The sequence below is a fragment of the Tubulanus polymorphus genome, chromosome 2, assembly GCF_964204645.1.
Source record: "Tubulanus polymorphus chromosome 2, tnTubPoly1.2, whole genome shotgun sequence".
Taxonomy (NCBI): Eukaryota; Metazoa; Nemertea; class Palaeonemertea; order Tubulaniformes; family Tubulanidae; genus Tubulanus; species Tubulanus polymorphus.
Window position 1 is genome coordinate 18,974,655 of NC_134026.1, and position 18,276 is coordinate 18,992,930.

At 32.5% G+C, this 18,276-nt stretch overlaps 1 protein-coding gene across 1 annotated transcript; it reads right to left on the reverse strand.

The window, feature by feature from the left end:
- Positions 1-43: 43 nt before the first annotated feature.
- LOC141898998 (plasminogen-like) lies at positions 44-16,589 on the reverse strand. Its single transcript, XM_074785147.1, has 4 exons — positions 16,562-16,589; positions 4,253-4,498; positions 3,806-4,066; positions 44-87 (listed from the first exon to the last, which is right to left on the reverse strand). The coding sequence occupies exons 1-4, from the start codon at positions 16,587-16,589 to the stop codon at positions 44-46; spliced, it is 579 nt and encodes a 192-aa protein (XP_074641248.1).
- Between the last annotated feature and the right edge of the window lie 1,687 nt (positions 16,590-18,276).

The window sequence follows — 18,276 nt, forward strand, 5'->3', positions numbered from 1 at the left end:
TATGTGATTTGGATGTGGATGATACTGCAGGTATTGCTGATCGCTATCCGGTTTCTTTCTCGGTCAATATCTGCAAACCTCCGTTGCCTACAAAGGAGATAGTGTATAGAAAATTGAAGGATATTAACACTGCCTTATCAGAGATGTTCTCTAAGATTGACTTCAGTAACATTGACTGTGTGGATGATTTAGTCACCGTTAATAACTCTGAGCTCTCTCATCTATTAGATGAATTAGCACCTGCTAAGAAGCGAAGTATTCGCATTCGTCCAAATGTTCCGTGGCTCAGTGAGGAAATTTTTAAATATCGCAAGAAAGTCAGACAACTGGAGAGAAAGTGGAGACATTCTCATCTGACAATAGATCGTGAAATTTGGAAAAATCATTGTCGTAAAATGAAACAAATAATGAAATTAGAAAAACGAAAACATTTCTCAGTCACCGCTGAGGTGGGCACTGCTGACTTTTTTAGGACAATTCGGAAGTTGGTGTATGGTGAAAACATAAAAGGTCTACCAAAACACAATTATGCTGTTGAATTAGCAAATGAGTTTAATGTTTTCTTTCTAGATAAAGTTGATCAGATAAGAGATTCTTTTCCTGAATCCAATATTGATGCTTCTGAGCATTACAATGTTGTAAAGGTTTTAGACAGTTTTAAAGCTGTGTCAATCGATCAGATTGCCAAAATTATAATTGGCATGCGACCTACATATTGTAATCTGGATCCATTTCCATCACAACTTCTTAAGAAGGGGCTTAAAGGTATCATGCCGCTCATTACTAAAATAGTAAGCTGTTCATTGGTATCTGGACATGTTCCAAAAGAGTTTAAACAAGCTATTTTGCAGCCCCTCCTCAAGAAGTCATCCCTTGATGCTGATTGTTTGAAAAACTATAGGCCCATATCCCTTGTCTTTTCTGTTGAAAGTACTCGAAAGAGTAGTAGCAGACCAGCTAACACTCCATTTGTCAAGCAATAACTTAGCAGACAAATTTCAATCTGCTTATAAACAACGCCACAGTGTCGAAACAGCTTTGGTTAAAGTGCATAATGACTTACTTTGTTCATTAGATTCAAAGCTGTTACTTGTTTTGTTGGATTTGAGCGCTGCTTTCGACACTGTGGATCACACTAGACTCGTACAACGTCTTAATTTACTAGGAATTCCAGGCTCAGTTCTTGATTGGCTCAGGTCATATCTTAGCAATAGGACTCAAAGTGTATGTATAAATGGTAACTTTTCTGAGCAATTGGAAATCAAATTTGGTGTACCTCAGGGTTCCGTTTTGGGCCCTTTGATTTTTGCAGCGTACATTACTCTTCTTGGTAACATCAGTCAACAGCATGATCTTGATTATCATCTCTATGCTGATGATAATCAACTTTACATTGCGTTTGGTCAGGGAAGTGTCATCACACTTCCCTGGTTTGGTGTACCTGATTTGTTCCCATCATGTCAAATTATGTCTGAAGGAGCTGATGATTTGAATTGCTGGATGAGGAATAATTTCCTCAAATGCAACGGGGATAAGACAGATGCGCTATTCGTGTATACTAGAAATATGTATAGTCAGCTTCAACAGTTGCCTCATATCAGAATTATTGATTCTGACATCAGACCTTCTACTTCTGTTCGGAATCTTGGAGTAATTTTTAGCCCACTTGGGACTTCAGTCCCAGCGGGCTATTGCGTTCACTTTTCGTCCGTCGTCCGTCCGTTCGTCCGTTTGTCAGTCCGTAGCGTCCGTTCGTCCGTCCGTAGACGGAATCCAGTTATTTTGGGAAGTTTTGAAGACGCTTCAAGATAATGTCTTGATATTTGGGTTACACATGTATCTACCCTAGACACATCTTCAGCCCAAAAACTGGCCCTGTCAGATTCAAGATGGCCGACTGGCAGCCATTGTTGTTCGCCAAAATCAGCACTTTTTACACATTTTTGAACTTTTTGAGGGAAATTTTGAAGACGCTTTGATCAATTACCTTGATCTTTCGGATATATGTGAATTCCCCCAGGGCCCATCAGCATAACAAAAATTGGGTCGATTGGACTCAAGATGGCCGTCCTATGACCTTTTTAGTGCCCAAAAATGTTAATTTTGGCCCAAATTCTGAGTCCTGTAGCTTCCTACTGGTTTATCATTTCTCATTGCAATTTGTGATGGGTATTCTTTGGAAAGGGATGTTTTATACCTGAGACAGGTATTTTTCATCAGCCAATTATGATGCAATTGGCGGCCATCTTGGTGTCAGCAGTACTCATTCGTAAGTGGGAAAAATTTTTTCCACATTATATTGATACCTAAGCGTATTTTGTTACCACAATCAATTAGAAAGTTGTAGCTCATAACGTGTTCTATGATTGTGGTGAGTTTCAAGGTCATTGGTTTTTGTATATGGCCACCAGGGGGCGTTGAATAATGCAATATCTTAGTATTTCTATATTATATTCGTATCAATGCATACTTTGTAACCACAATCAATTGCAAAGTTGTAGCTCATGACATCATCTATGATTGTGGCAAGTTTTAAGGCCATTAGTTATTCTATATGGTCACCAGGGGGCGTTGAATAGTAGAATAACTTAGTATTTCCTTATTATATTGGTACCTAGGCATATTTTGTTACCATGATCAATTACAAAGTTATAGTTCGTGACATGTTCTATGATTGTGGTGAGTTTCAAGGTCATTGGGTTTTGAATATGGTCACCAGGGGGCGTTGAATAGTAGAATAACTTAGTATTTCCATATTAAAGTGGTAACGAGGCATATTTTGTTATCACAATCAATTACAAAATCGTAGCTGCTGACATGTTCTATGATTGTGGTGAGTGTCAAGGTCATTGGATTCTGTATATGGTCACCAGGGGGCATTGAATATTGAAACTGTTAGATTGTTGAGCATTTGGAACCACTTCCAAAGTGGGCATGGTGTCCCTGGACCCCTAGTTGACTCGGAGCTTACTTTCAAAGATCAAATATCATCCATTGTTAAATCCTGCAACTTTCATTTACGTAACATAAGCAAAATAAGGGGCTTTTTATCTGATGATGCTGCTCGCATTTATGTCCATGCCTTGGTTACTTCACGTCTTGATTTCTGCAACTCCTTGCTTAACGGGCTCCCTGCAAAGTCCCTCAAACCAGTGCAAAACAATGCAGCACGTCAAATTTCTCGCTCTAGCAAGTTTTCATCCATTTCATCTCTTCTGCATGACCTACACTGGATACCAGTTGCATACCGCATTCGTTTTAAAGTTATTATGCTAACTTTCCAGGCTATACATAATTTAGCTCCTCCATACTTATCTGAACTTGTTACACTTTACTCACCACCTCGTGCACTTCGATCAGCCAATCAGTTTTTGCTAGTTGTCCCTTTGTTTCATAGTCAATCTACAGGTAGTCGGGCATTTTCCAACAGCGCCCCAAAATTGTGGAACCAGCTTCCTCTTAGCCTTCGTGCTATCACTTCATTAGATCAATTCAGGAAGCAGCTAAAATGCTTCCTTTTTAAGGAGGCATTTTATAATTTGTAAAGCGCTTTGAGCAGCTTAGCTGGATTTAGCGCTATATAAGATCCTTTATTATTATTATTATTATTATTATTATTATTATTAATTCGGTACCGGTACTACAAATTGATTGTAAAAAGAGTGTTTACCAGTTTTCTGAAAGCCATCTTGGATTCTTTTTGTCTGTTATTGCCTGACTTACCTGTTTTAGTAATTCTGAAAATATCTATTGTTTTGTTTATCTGCAGTTTGTTTAATTGATGAGAATTTTGTAAGGCCCGAACCTTGAGGTAAAACATTACAATATTCAAAGCGTCTGTCAGGATCCGTGGTGTAACACCAGATGCATGCTCCATTGTCCGGATTTCGGCAATAGTTCTTTGCTTTTTGAAAGTCTTTTTCTGGAAAATTGCTTGGTGAACTTGCTTCACCTACTTTCCTATGTGGTTCATCAACAGCCCATCTCTGACAAGTACGCCCAGTTCTCGTAACATTATGTTTTCCTGTATAGTAAATACCTCTATCAGGCAACGAACACCTCTTTTCTGTAAGAACAAATCGGAGATTATAAGGTTACCATAAGCATAATCATTTTGTCTTTTATAGCCTGATATTTACCCTCTTCACAGTTATTCTGAATGGCTGATATCGAAAATATCTACATTTTGTTTAATTGCAATTAGTTAAATCGATGAGAATTTTTGTACGGTCCGAACCTTGGGGTAAGGTACTGCAATACTCGAAGCGTATGTAAGGGTCTGTGGTATAACACCAAATACATAATTCATTGTCTGGATTTCGGCAATAGTTCTTTGCTTTTTGCAAGTCCTTTTCTGGAAAATTGGTTGGCGAACTTGCTCTTTCACTTTTCACATGTGGTTCATCAACAGCCCATCTCTGACAGGAATGCCCAGACCACGTGACATTCAGCCTTCCAGTATAGTGAACACCTTTATCAGGTAATACACAGTTCTCGTCTGTAAGTACAAATTGAAGAGTATGAAGTTGCAGTAAGCAACTTATCTTTATTGAGCAATACCCACAGTTGATGATTTGATAACTCGATTAGATAAATCAATTAATACATGCAATTATATCAGTCTTGCAGTCAAACTAATCATTATCTTTCTCCCTGAAACGGACCACAGGTAATTACAGACTTATACGATTGATATTATTTATCCTAAATCTGAAAAATAGGCATAGAATACTGTCAACCAGATGATTTGTTTACAGGACATGATAAAGAGATATTCCGAGTTTCAAATACGGTAGTTGCTTTTAGATTTTCAAGGCTTGGCACATAAGTTGCGAGGGAGTCTGGCGGTATCGGTCATGTGCAACAAACTATTTCAATTGTGTCTTTTGATAAATCATATTTAATGATATTGATATTGTTTATTCAGTCAAAGTATTTACATTACGCCTACGACATAAAAAATCATAAGTAGACTTTACACTGATATGGCGGTTACATGAAAATTTGCATATTTCAAATGATAATTTTAATTTTATTCTAATACTGATAATTTACTAATACGTTTTAAGGAACCCCCTAAGGATCAACTTCGGATGTGCAAACGCTTTAGTTAGATAGTGTAGCACCACGTTTTGTTAGAGCACCCAAGTTCACTGAAAGTAAATTAATAGATTTATGCTTTGATGTAGTACTCAGTGTAGTACTTTGGGATACAGCTGCTCCTTAGGGGTCTATACACAGGACAAGACTAGTTCAAGGTGAAATTATATCTTCATATTAAACTAGGGTTTAGGGGAAATCACGCTGACTTGGGAAGTGGTTTGAAATGCTCAACGAACAGAAAATTTCAATATTCAATGCCCCCTGGTGAAAAACTCGCCATACTCATAGAACATGTCACTAGCTACAATTTTGCAATTGATTGTGGTTACAAAATATGCCTATTTACCAGTAATATGAAAATACTAAGTTATACGGCTAAAGGGTGGCTAGCAGTAATTGGTAATATGGGGGTTTAGATCAAAGGTCGAGAGGTCGAGTGAGTAGAAAAATAAATTCTCGCACACTCGAATTTATTTTTCTACTCACTCGCCCTCTCAACCTTTAACCTGAACCCCCATATTACCAATTACTTTAATATTCATATATGAATAACATATAAATGAATAACATATATAAATGAATAACTTCTAAAATCAATTTTCATAAAAAATTTGATATTAAAATGGAGAGTAAACAAATACACAGTGAATTCTTAGATAGAATTAAAGATACAAATGTCAAATCTGTAGATTATAAATTTAAGAAGTTAACAGAATAAACAATTCATAAGAAATATTTAATTACAAATATTGATACTGTTACTAATAAATATGGAGATAAATTAGTTATCGACTTAGAATATGAAGGATTAAAAGGAAATAAATATAAATTAGATAGGGCGATTTCTATTTCATATATAAAGGTAAGAATGAAAAAGGGCACCATGATATAGATTTCGAATAATATGAAAATATGTAAAATAAATGGTAGAATTAAAAGAATATAGAATATTTGTTGATTCTAGAAGACTTACAAATTATAAATCACATAATTTACTAGTACAATTAGATAGGGAATTTAAGAATTGTGTAGATTTAAAATTAGTAAATGTAAGTTTATGTAACTCATTTTACAATATATCGGATAAAAGTCTTGATCATAAAATGCTTTTATGATTCACGTTAGGAGAAATAATAAATGGTATCATCTTTTTTTAAGACCAGGATTATATAATTTAGAGACTTTAGCGCAAGAAATTAATAGAAAAATTAAAACAAAAATGAGCGCAGCTGCTGGATTTGGAATTAAATTTTTAAAAGGTGATAATAATAATAAATTAAGAATAAAGTTAGCTAATAAAGAACAACACAAATTTATAGTGAGAAAACCATTAGCTTAACTGTTAGGAATTACACCAAATAAACTTTATTCAAATGTTGATTCTACACCAAATATAATGCCTTTTACACATTTTTATATTTATTGCAATTTAATTGATCCTACAAAAAACATTTGAAGTAAAGATACAACTTGTAATTCTAGTATATTGAATATTTTACCATTAAAAAATGTTAAGCAATTTGGAACACAAATAGATTATAATTTAGCTGAGTGTGATTTCAAACCATGCATTCCACATTTTAATAATTTTATAAGAAATCATAATGGATACTAAATTGATTTGAATAACTTTCCTGTCATTTATGAATTAGTTATAAGATGTAAAGAATAATTTTTTCACTATATAAATGAATATAACTGTTGGACCGAGTATATGTTTTGGATTTGATTTTAAACGTGAGAAAGAAATGAAATTTAACATTAATGATGTAATAATGCATATCAAAAATACTACATTTTTTAATGGAACAACATTTGAATATGAAACAACAATAAATGAAGAAACTTTTAATGTAGAAAAGATTACTGATTTAATTAGAGAGTCTTTAAGATTTTATGAATTAGATGAAGATTTCATTATTGATGATATTAGAAAAATAATAACTGAAATATATGATAATCATAAAAGTAGTAATGAAATAAATGTTGAAATAATTATAAATAAGATAACTAAATATTTTGAAGATGGTAATTTTTTTTTATTAATAAATGGCGGATAAGAAGTGGATAATAAATGGGTTATATAATGGAGCATTACTATCAGTGGAACTGTTGGTTATACAATGGTATTAAAAAAAGTATTCAAAATGGGAAGTATTAATGTTGATAAATTTGATATAAATGATATTTTGAAATTAACATTAGCAGTTACTTTATCTAATTTAACAATTGATTATTTAGAAAAACAAAAATATATTCCTCCTATATAAATGCGTAATTTTTTTACTCAATAAATGGCTTCTGCAATTATAACTATTATAGGATCGGCAATTGTTAACGCTTTAGCATTTACTGGTGGTGGTTATTTATTTAAGCATATTGATAAAAATAGTTCATTAGGAGAACAAAGAAGACATAACTTAGCATTAGAGAAATATAATAAAGCTGCAGAAGAATATAGAGAAAAGAGACAAAACTATATGGATTATATCAATAAAGAATTATATAATCAGAAAATTACACATAGAGATTTTCAATCAGTTGATGATGCAATGAGTTTATATAACGCAGTAACAAATAAAGAAAAATTACATCTATATAAACCCAAATTATCAGATTATTATACACCAAGTAGAGAACAACAAAAATATGAAATAATTTGGATTTTAGGTGGAAGTGTTATTGTTATATTTGTTGCATATAAATTTACAAATTAGTAATTTTTTTGTTAGATAAATGGATAAAGTTGATAATAATGATATTATCCTTCATGATATAAATAAAACTAAATTAAAATCATATTTTGAAAAACAAATATTAGAATTTGAAAGTGACTTAAAGATAAAAAAGAAAAAATTTTTAAAATCTAAAATTATATATTATTTTATTATTAGCGGTTCAGTTACAATTAGTTCTGTAATAACATTTTTAGCAATATTTACTCCATTAACACCTTTAGCTATCTCAATTGGTGTGTTAGGATTATCATCAAGTGTTTTAACCGGAATAAGTTCAAAATTGAATATAAAAGGTAATAAAGGAAAAAATCTAATATAAAAGAAATTGATAAATTAAAAAATACATTAGATTATATAATAAGTTTGAATGGTAATATAACAATTGAAAAACAAGATAAATTATTAAAAGAATTAATTAATTATTAATTTTTTTATTATATGAATGGTAGAAAGTTTTCCAAAAGCTTTTCAATATAATAAATCAATTGACTATAATATTCCTGCAATAGATTTTAATGAAGATATTTCATATAGAAATGAAGTTTTAGATTCATTAATTAATTTAGATATTTATGTTACTGAAACTAATAATTTTAATGCAAAGATGGAAATATATTTCATGTATATATAATTAATTCTAAAAAATTGAAAGATGAAAAACAATGGTTATTGAAATCTAATATGAAGTATTGGCAGAACCAATTAAATTTTGTTGTTTATTGTGCAACAACAGGATGTGGATTAAGTTGGAATGATCATTTGAATAATTCTAAATGTGAATTAATTCAAAGTTTATTTAGATTTCATACTTATTTTCAAATAATATTAATATTAAATGAATTAGAGACTCCTTTACCAGGATCTAGGTATTTTAAAGAATTAGATAATAATATTAATTTATCAAAGTTTTATAAAATTTGTAATGAACTTAATATAGATATAAATCATTCTGATTTTAGAACAAAACTTGGAACAATAAGATCATTTCCTTGCCCTAAAAAGATTGCAGAATATTGTGCACTTCCAATACCATCTAATACCTTTTATAATATCTATAATGATTAATTAGGTTATGGTAAAATAGAAAGGATTTAGAAACATTAAATTTCAATCAATTACCGAAATTCTATGATAATTTAAAACAAGAAAATAATAATAGTTGGGTTTATTTTATATTAGAAAGTAGTGAAGGTTTTACTGAAACAAGATCCCCAATAATTGGAAATTTAAACACACCATTTGATACACAAAAACAATTTTAAGTATTATTTGAAGATTCCATTTATAATGATAGAAATAGATCGATTCCAGAAAATATAGTTAGGTACCAAAATTATCTAGATAAATCTCATGTAAAATTAAATTATTGTATAGGCCCTAATTTATTAATTATTTCTGATGATTTAATATTAAAAATGGAAATATGGAAATATAATTGGTTATAATAATTCAATTAAGACTGCAACAATACATAATAAGTCTGGATTAAATGATATAAATAAAATGATTATTACTGCTCCAAAACTAATGGAAGGTGAAAAATTAAAAAACATATTTAATCAACTGAAACTAAAACTAAGAATATTCAATTGGATAATGATTCTGAAATAAAAGATTACAATACTACAGAAAATATAAAAAGTGATATTATTCAACATGATATAATTAAAACTAATAATGATAATAAATCCCATGAAAATACTAAATTAGCCATAACTTGTATAGGAATTGTAATAGGAGGAATATTATATTTTTAATTTTAATTTTTTTTAAAGATATAAATGGAAGTAGAAGGTGGAGAAGCTTATGAAATGGGAGAAATGGGAAATAATAATGATGGATATAATGATGAACCACAACCTGATTTTAATGAAACTAATATTGATAATGATGATGGATCAGCATATAATTCTAATTTAGCAGATAGTGGTTCTAAAGGCCCATCAACAGATGTGTTTGATAGAAGAACTAAATCGAGAATAAATCCCGAAAATGAAAATCCAGATTTAGTAAAACAAAATTTAGAAAATAATGAATTTATATATAATTTCAAACCTATATTTGAAAGATCTGGATATAATATAAATGATAGAGGTGCTAGATATTTAGAAAGAGAATTAAAATTTTTAGATGGTGAATATTATTATCATTTGAAAGATGATTATTATATTAATATCACTTATAGAAATCAAAATAAAATATTAGCAGAATCAACTTTGAGTAATTTAGAACCATCTAGAATTTAAAAGAATAAGTAATAGTAATGAAATAGAAAATGTTACACAAGAAGAAATAAATCAAAATAAAAGAGTATTTAAACAAAGAATTAATGACTTATTTGAAACAATCAATAATAATTTAGAAACAGAAACAACTTCTGGTAAACTTAAATCCAATAAAGTTCCAATTGAAAAACGTTTACCGAATGGGTTACTTGATGCAACAGATCAACAATTAGGAGATTGAAATATATTTTCTGATAAAGCAATTAGAGAAATTATTAGTATAAGAAATAAAGCTGATAAATTTGTGCATGATAAATGTATAAGAGATTTTAAAATTAGAACTTTCGAAAAAGATAGAACTGATAAAATTAAAGAAATAGAACAATTAAAATTAGATAGAGATAATAAAGTTATTGAAGAAATTGAATTTAAAAAAAGAAATGCATATTTAGAAAAAGAAAAAGATGATTTAGAATATAACATAGAGAAGAAGAAGAAGAAGAAGAAGGAAGAAGAAATTCAATTATTAAAAAAATCATATGATTATAATATTAATAGATTAAAAGCTATTTTTTAAGATTTGTTGATAAAACCAAATTCTGAAATATCATTGAAAGATTGAATAGAATTATTATTTAAGTTAGAAGGTATAACAATTCTTATTTACAACAATTGGTTTAGCTATATCAAATTCATTAAAATCTGCGCCTACGCCCAATAAACCGGATAATAATAATTCTATACAAGATAAAGTTAAAGATGGATTAAAGAAATTAGCAAAATATCTATGGGAACTATCTAAAAAATCTGCTGCAGCTTTACCCGGAGTTATAGCGTCAATTGTTGGTTTTATATTGAAATCTGCTGGAAATATTATTAACTTTGCTGCTGAACATATAATCTTATTTCTTATTACAGTTGTAAGTGCAATTATTTTTGGGTTAGTTATTATGATCAAAAATAAATAATTAATTTTTTTGTTAAATAAATGAGTGGGAATTATATCAATCCTTCTAAGAATCATAGAATATCTAATGCTATTAAAGCAGAAAGATCTCATCATATAATTACCCATAATCCTTCTAATATTAATCCTGATGAAACTTTATATGTTAGAATTCCTCGATTAACACAAAATACTATTTATGTTCCAAATAGTATTTATTTATCAGCTGATATAAAAGTAACTGGCAATAATAATGATTATGTTGTTGATAATGTTGGTAGATATTTAATTAAAAAGTTAACTATAAAGATTGGAACAGAAACAGTTTTCTCATTAGATGATTATAATTTATTTATGCCTTACAAAGATTTATGGTAAACAAAAGAAAATAGAAAGAATATGATATTTCATGGCATCCAATCAGAAAACCAAAATGAATTAAGATCTGAAGCTAATTGCGCAATATTAAGTAATGATGCATATAAATTAATAATAAAGTTTTATGGAAGCAAATATAAAATTCCATTAGATTTTGAATTGATAAATAATAATGTGCCTTTATATAAATATGCTATACAAGAAGATATTATATTTGACTTATGTCCACCATTTTCCCACTGTTTGTTGAATTAAGAAAAGATGAAATAAGATTGTTGCTTCGCTGCCGCGGAATCAGAACTAACAGTGTAGCGTTGCTACTTTCCATTACATACCTATGAAACTGTTTACACTACGTGCAATCATCGAGATGATATATGCTACGAGCAATTATCTAAACGATGAGATAATTGCTCGTAGATATATACAGGGAGGTGATATATGTAAGTGCCTAGCCACTCCGCTGGGCCGTATATGATTGTATCCGGTAAAACGGTCATTTTCCCAATCAAATTTATCTGACTTTTTTCCCAATCTGTGCCTAAAAATTCCCAAAAACCTGTACCATGACAAATTGTAAATTATGATGACAAATGTTTGAGAAATTACTTGCTAAGCTTCCCCCAACCATCTAATTGAAATTGTCAACACCTGGCCACGGTACTTCGACTCGGCAGGTTGTCATAATTTTTACTGAAACCCGCTCAAATGCTGTCAAATTCCACCATTTTCCCGAGGATTTTTTTTAATTTTCCTATTGTCGAGGGGGACCCCCTCAAGCTTGTCCCATCTAGCGACCTTCGGTCGCTCGGACTTCGCCGCTGAGCGGCTTGCTGGTCACAGTCTCCTTATAACGTTTCTTGTCAGCCACCCCTCCCCCCTTTGAACAAGCCTAGATCCACCCCTGGTTGTAGGTAAAAATCCCTTGCCGCTTTTTGCCGCTAGCCCCGCCCCTGATATAGGACACGTAGAATTAATAAATCGCCATCCGACACGTTTTGAAGAATTGTATTAATGAACGAATTTCGTGACTGCAATAAACAGGAGGAGGGGGAAATCGAATGTCACAGACGTAATCATTTAAACATTGTAGTGAGTACTCATCTTAGATAGTGGAAACTTGACCGTTATGTGCTCTACGTGCGAGCAGGGAAGTGTGATGTGTGATCTCATCACACTTCCCTGGTGCGAGCGTATAGAACACCACGAACTTAGTAATGACCAGGATTTGTGTAAGCAATTGTGAATCCTGGATATTCTTGGTCCAAAACATGGACGTGTAAACTAGTTTATACGTCCATCGTCCTAAGTACCGATACTTGATGGTATTAGAAATCACATTAGATGGTACTAGGTTGATAGGCAGATATCCATCCATAAGTGTCTGGACACCCTGAAGCCATCTTCTGGCCTCGTTGTCTACCTGCCCAGTCGTTGCCAATGTCGGTGTTAAATACTGGACAAAGTTACTGAGAGCAGCAACAGAAGCCGCGAAATCGCGGCCCTCTCAGTCTCTCGGTCGAAAAAAGATAAAATGAAATAAATGACTTCAAACCCAAAAACAAGAACTTACCTGTATAACCAGGATTGCAATTCAACAAGAAGGCAAAGCAAGCAAAAACGGTGAGGTAATCACGTCTTATTCTCATTTCATCTAGTTTCGTCGCCCCTTCAATTATTCGTTGACACAGAACATCGGATTAGTTATATATGCATCTCTCGACGGCGAGTAGTATATATTATATATATATATATATATATATATATATATATATATATATATATATATATATATATATATATATATATATATATATATATATATATATATATATATATATATATATATATATATATATATATATATAACGGAAGTGCGGCAAAGCATGTTGCCCCTGGTATATTTTCATGTTGAAAGTTTAAAAAGTTGTCTTGTCTCGATTTATTAGGACGAGCTCCTAAATTGACTGTTTCGAGCCAAAATAAAGCTGAAATAATTTAAATGTAGTTGAAATGGATCCACAAAGCCACAATTTGGAACCGGATCCAGCAGCAAAATCTAAAGCCTAGTGAAACTGAATCTACTTGTGATTCACCATTTCATCATACTACATATTTTACCGCGTATACAGATGCAAAATGATATCAATATATTTCATCCATTTTCCCGAATTAGATTTTAGATTGAAATCATTGTTCATATATATATACATTATCGAATACACAGTATGGAATTGAATCAACATTTCTTCTATGGTGACATGATATGTTGCCACTTCGGCGTGAAACGATTTTATCGTCGTCGCTTTCGCTACGATAACTAATGAGTGAAACGACTTAGTTATATATTTTACCTATCAGTATCTCTTGCTACCGATAACGTATTTGTAGACGATTGCCCTAGCTCCTAGAATCCGGGATATAAAAGTATACTTAACTTAACTCAGTAGTTTGCCTTTATCTTGTATAATATGAGAATATGTTTATTCCATCATCCGATATATAATGTCTTCTATAATGTGTAGTTACAATCCAGCGTAAATCCTATAGTCAACCCGTCTGATCCAGATCCAATCCCTCGTCTATTCTCCCGTACGATCCCGATCTGATCTCTCGGTACTCCTGACGAATATAGGAAAAAATGGCCAAGGAAAAAATGGCCAGGAAAAAATGGCCAAGGAAAAAATGCCCAAGGTATTTGCCTAGGAAAAAATGGCAATGGAAAAAATGGCCACGGAAAAAAAGGCCAAGGAAAATTTATGAGAACTACTGCCAATGTTAATAAAACATTAAGCTTTCAATTTAATGACATCAAATATTTTTCATGGGGCTTAAAACAATTAAAATCGGTATTAATGAGTTCCGAAATGTGATGAACTTACATTTCATTTCATTACATATGATGAATATATCAAGAACTATCATGCAAGTGGTCAATGAATAAACTTACTAGTGATGAATTTAAACTTAATAAAATAACTAAGTTAATAATTCAAAACATCTAAGTAAGCTATTAGGGCACAGATTGTCTCAAATCATCAAAGGTAAATGCATCGAAATTGTGTGGTAATTTTATAGCAAATTGGTGCAGTGTCTGATAACATCAAAGTGAGATATGATCATCGTAAATCTACCTAAACTAATTCAGGAATTGATCTAATAATCTCAAAAAGTCACATGCCAAAACATCGGAAAACATCAATGCATTTCATTTCATGTTAGTTAATAAAATGACAGTCAGTTTTCCATTTATTCTTCCTTGGCCTTTTTCCGTGGCCATTTTTCCTTGGTTTTTTTTTCCTAGGCAAATACCTTGGCCATTCTTTCCTTGGCCATTTTTTTCCTGGCCATTTTTTCCTTGGCCATTTTTTCCGTTCACCACTCCTGACTCTAGTTCTCCCGAACTGTCCTTCTCTCCGGTTCCCTCTCTCTAGTTCTCGTTCTCCCCGAATCTACTGAACTAACCCTTTTTATCCCCAGAATATCATCCCAAGTCTCAATCCCATTCCATTGGTTAATTACTAAATAAACTCCCCAACATTCTATACAACTAAAATACTCTATAAATCTCTACAAGTAGAGAGATCACCACTCAAGACCATGGTTTTAACCAATGTTTATATAATAATAAGCCTAATGGATACTATGAATTGGAACAATGAAGCCTAAAGATGCCAGTTTAAAGGGTCTTGAATGTCGATCTATGCTAAATGTTATAAAAACAGCAGATGTTCTGCCTTAAAGTTACATGAAAATATTTTACAAACAGCATTACTATTTAGCCAAAATAGCTAAATCGTAACAGGCGCTCGACTTCGCGGCGTGAAAATGTCTAAGCGGCGCGAAATTGTCTTTCAATGTCTGACGGCAACTAGATTCGCGGTAAATAAACAACAAAAATGCCCGTTACACATAATGAATAGATTATTTCCGCCAGCGTCGGTCGCATTACGTACTCCTGCGGTCATATGTAGTTCTCCAGAGGATCACGATATTTACACTGATATTACTCGACAAGCAAACAAACAGAGTGGATTTCCTCTAGGGATAAACGCTTTCACTGCGGTTACGTGCTTTCTCATTTTCTCGTCATAACAGAAAGAAGCGATTTATTTCTTCAAGAAATGATGGCGCCTTTGAGAGAAGTGTCAAGCGTGTAAGGAATAAATACGTGATTGTGTGATAAGTGGAAGCGAAAGGCATAGGCCTGGGGCGGATCCAGCGCCAAGTGCAGAGGCTGAACAAAAGGCTGATCTGCGACAACCGCGTGGGAAGGGGATAGGGGTGTGGTGTCCTCTCCCAAAAGGTATATTGCTTTTTGGTGCATTTCAAGGGTACGGAAATTACGAAAATTCCGTCACGAAATGTGACGTATATTGTCGACTTGACACGATTTATCGCAATATTTCAACATAATTATGGCGACTTGTTGAATTGACACCGACAACTAGAGGCCCCTTATCGCTTCCGTAACGATATAAAATTAACACCGTATTAAATTTTATATGTGAATGAACATAATATGAGAGTTTGGCAACAAATCAGATCAGTGCCAAAATCAATTAAGTTTTCCTAAATTAAAGTCAATGAAATATAAACAAATTATTATGACATATAACAAGGTAGATTACTATGGAGAGGGATGGCTACGTGATGTCCCCCTTATATCGGATAAATTGTCGCTGCATCCTGAAACTAGAAATGATAGGCTTTCAAATTATATCAGTCGCAAAGTGCTAATATTCAGTCATATGGAATCCCTTTAAAGGGGCAATGTTCCTCCCCAAAACACAAAACAATGAGAGTTTGGCAACAAATCAGATCAGTGCCAAAATCAATAAAGTTTTCCTAAATTAAAGTCAATTAAATATAAACAAATTATTATGACATATAACAAGGTAGATTACTATGGAGAGGGATGGCTACGTGATGTCCCCCTTATATCGGATAAATTGTCGCTACATCCTGAAACTAGAAATGATAGGCTTTCAAATTATATCAGTTGCAAAGTGCTAATATTCAGTCATATGGAATCCCTTTTAAGGGGCAATGTTCCTCCCCAAAACACAAAACAAAAGGAAACACATAAAGATTGGAAAAAAATAGTTTCGCAACGCCAACAGTCTTAGTTGGTAACTGTAAGTAAATAGTATGCACATGGAACTACGTACCTTGCGGCACGGCCTTGTACATACGCATATCTCACCCATCATGTATTCCTTACAAACTGTCATTTCTTTTTCTTTAAAAATAATGTAGTTGTTTCACCTAAAACTACATATATTCATGATATCCCCGCTCCGTGAGAAATGGAAAACGACGAGCTTTGTTTGAAGCAAAACACGAGCACGGGATAAAACAAATCGTTATAATTGCGCCATCTTCTGAACTTTCAAGCTTCGTCCACTTTCATAAAATTTATCAATTGTCGCTTCTGTTCCTTATACATATAGTTTTATTTCTTGTCTCTTTGTTTTATACTGGGTACTTGCGACAGCGGCCTAAAGGCCCCGCACACAAGCTGAAAACTGCGCCATTTGCGTACGCAGTTTTCGGCTCGTGTGCGGGGGCCTTTAAAGGCTTTGCTTGGCCCACACAGGAATTTTGCATTTTCTTTCTCTTCTATACGAGTGACCGTGCTAACTAAAAAATTGTAAATGAATGTTGTTTTCTCCTTAATTCTCCTATTCATGCAATTTTGATATAGCCTTTTATGCTTTCCGTGAAATAAATTTGAACTCGAACTTGAACTTGAGATTGAATTATGAGTAATAACCGTGGGATAGATAACACCGGTCGTTACACGGGCGTTTAACTAGTTTAGTGCAGCGAAACTGAACAATCATAAGTACACACAAGCATTAGCAAAAATTCGCATAGATCAATCTTCGATATCAAAACCCGATTAAATTATTGTCATGTAAACGATTTGCTTGACAATATAACTAATCATTTACTCGATAAACAACTGTATTTAATGAGAAACGATTTCGTATTTTTTTGTAAATCTTTTTCAATCTGCAAAGATTCTCATACAGGTAAGCTTTCACATCTCCTTGGTCGTGTTTTCGTATTTTGGCGAAAATTTCTTCATTCATATGGCCAGAACTGATCGAGCAGAAATTTCAGCAGGCGCTCCATTTCATTTTGACTAAGGTTTTTTCTTGTACAATTATTGTATCGCAACATTCTTCGAAATATGTTTTGTGAATCCTTTTGATTAGAGTGGTTAGTGCGTTTAACAATATGCCCGTGAATATAACATATAGCTGTTTTTTCACCAAATAGGTACGATTTTGATTTTGTAGAAGAATGCGCGGGCTTTTCATTTTCACTTTTGTCGCGGTGTGCTTCGCTATTGCGCATTGTAAGAATTCTCCCGAATACATCGCAGAATGCAAGTCACTTGCGTGCGGCCGTTGCAAGGACGTACAGGGATTTGAAATGGCAAAATGTCATCACTGGTGCGATGTAACCGATATAAGCTACGACTATTTGTGCTTGCAGTACAAAGAATTTTATGACAAATTATATCAGTAATAAACGACAATTCGTGTGGGTATATATATATATTCTTTTCTACTTTCCTATTTTCATATTTTCGTCTCAACATCCTTTCTCGTCTCATCTTTCGAAATGGTAGATTCTTGTTCGTTTCAGCAGCCAAACAAAATCTGATTTGTTCATATTCAGTTCCACGCAACACCATACATACAGGCGTATTACAGATTGAAATGAAATAAATAACGAAAAGAAAATACGTATCGTACGTAATAAGTCCTTTTACTAAATAAGAGAATTGTCGTTCTTATGATATATATAACCCGTTCTAATAATATTTAATTCTTATATATACAATCACTCACACTATGATTAACTAGTTAAT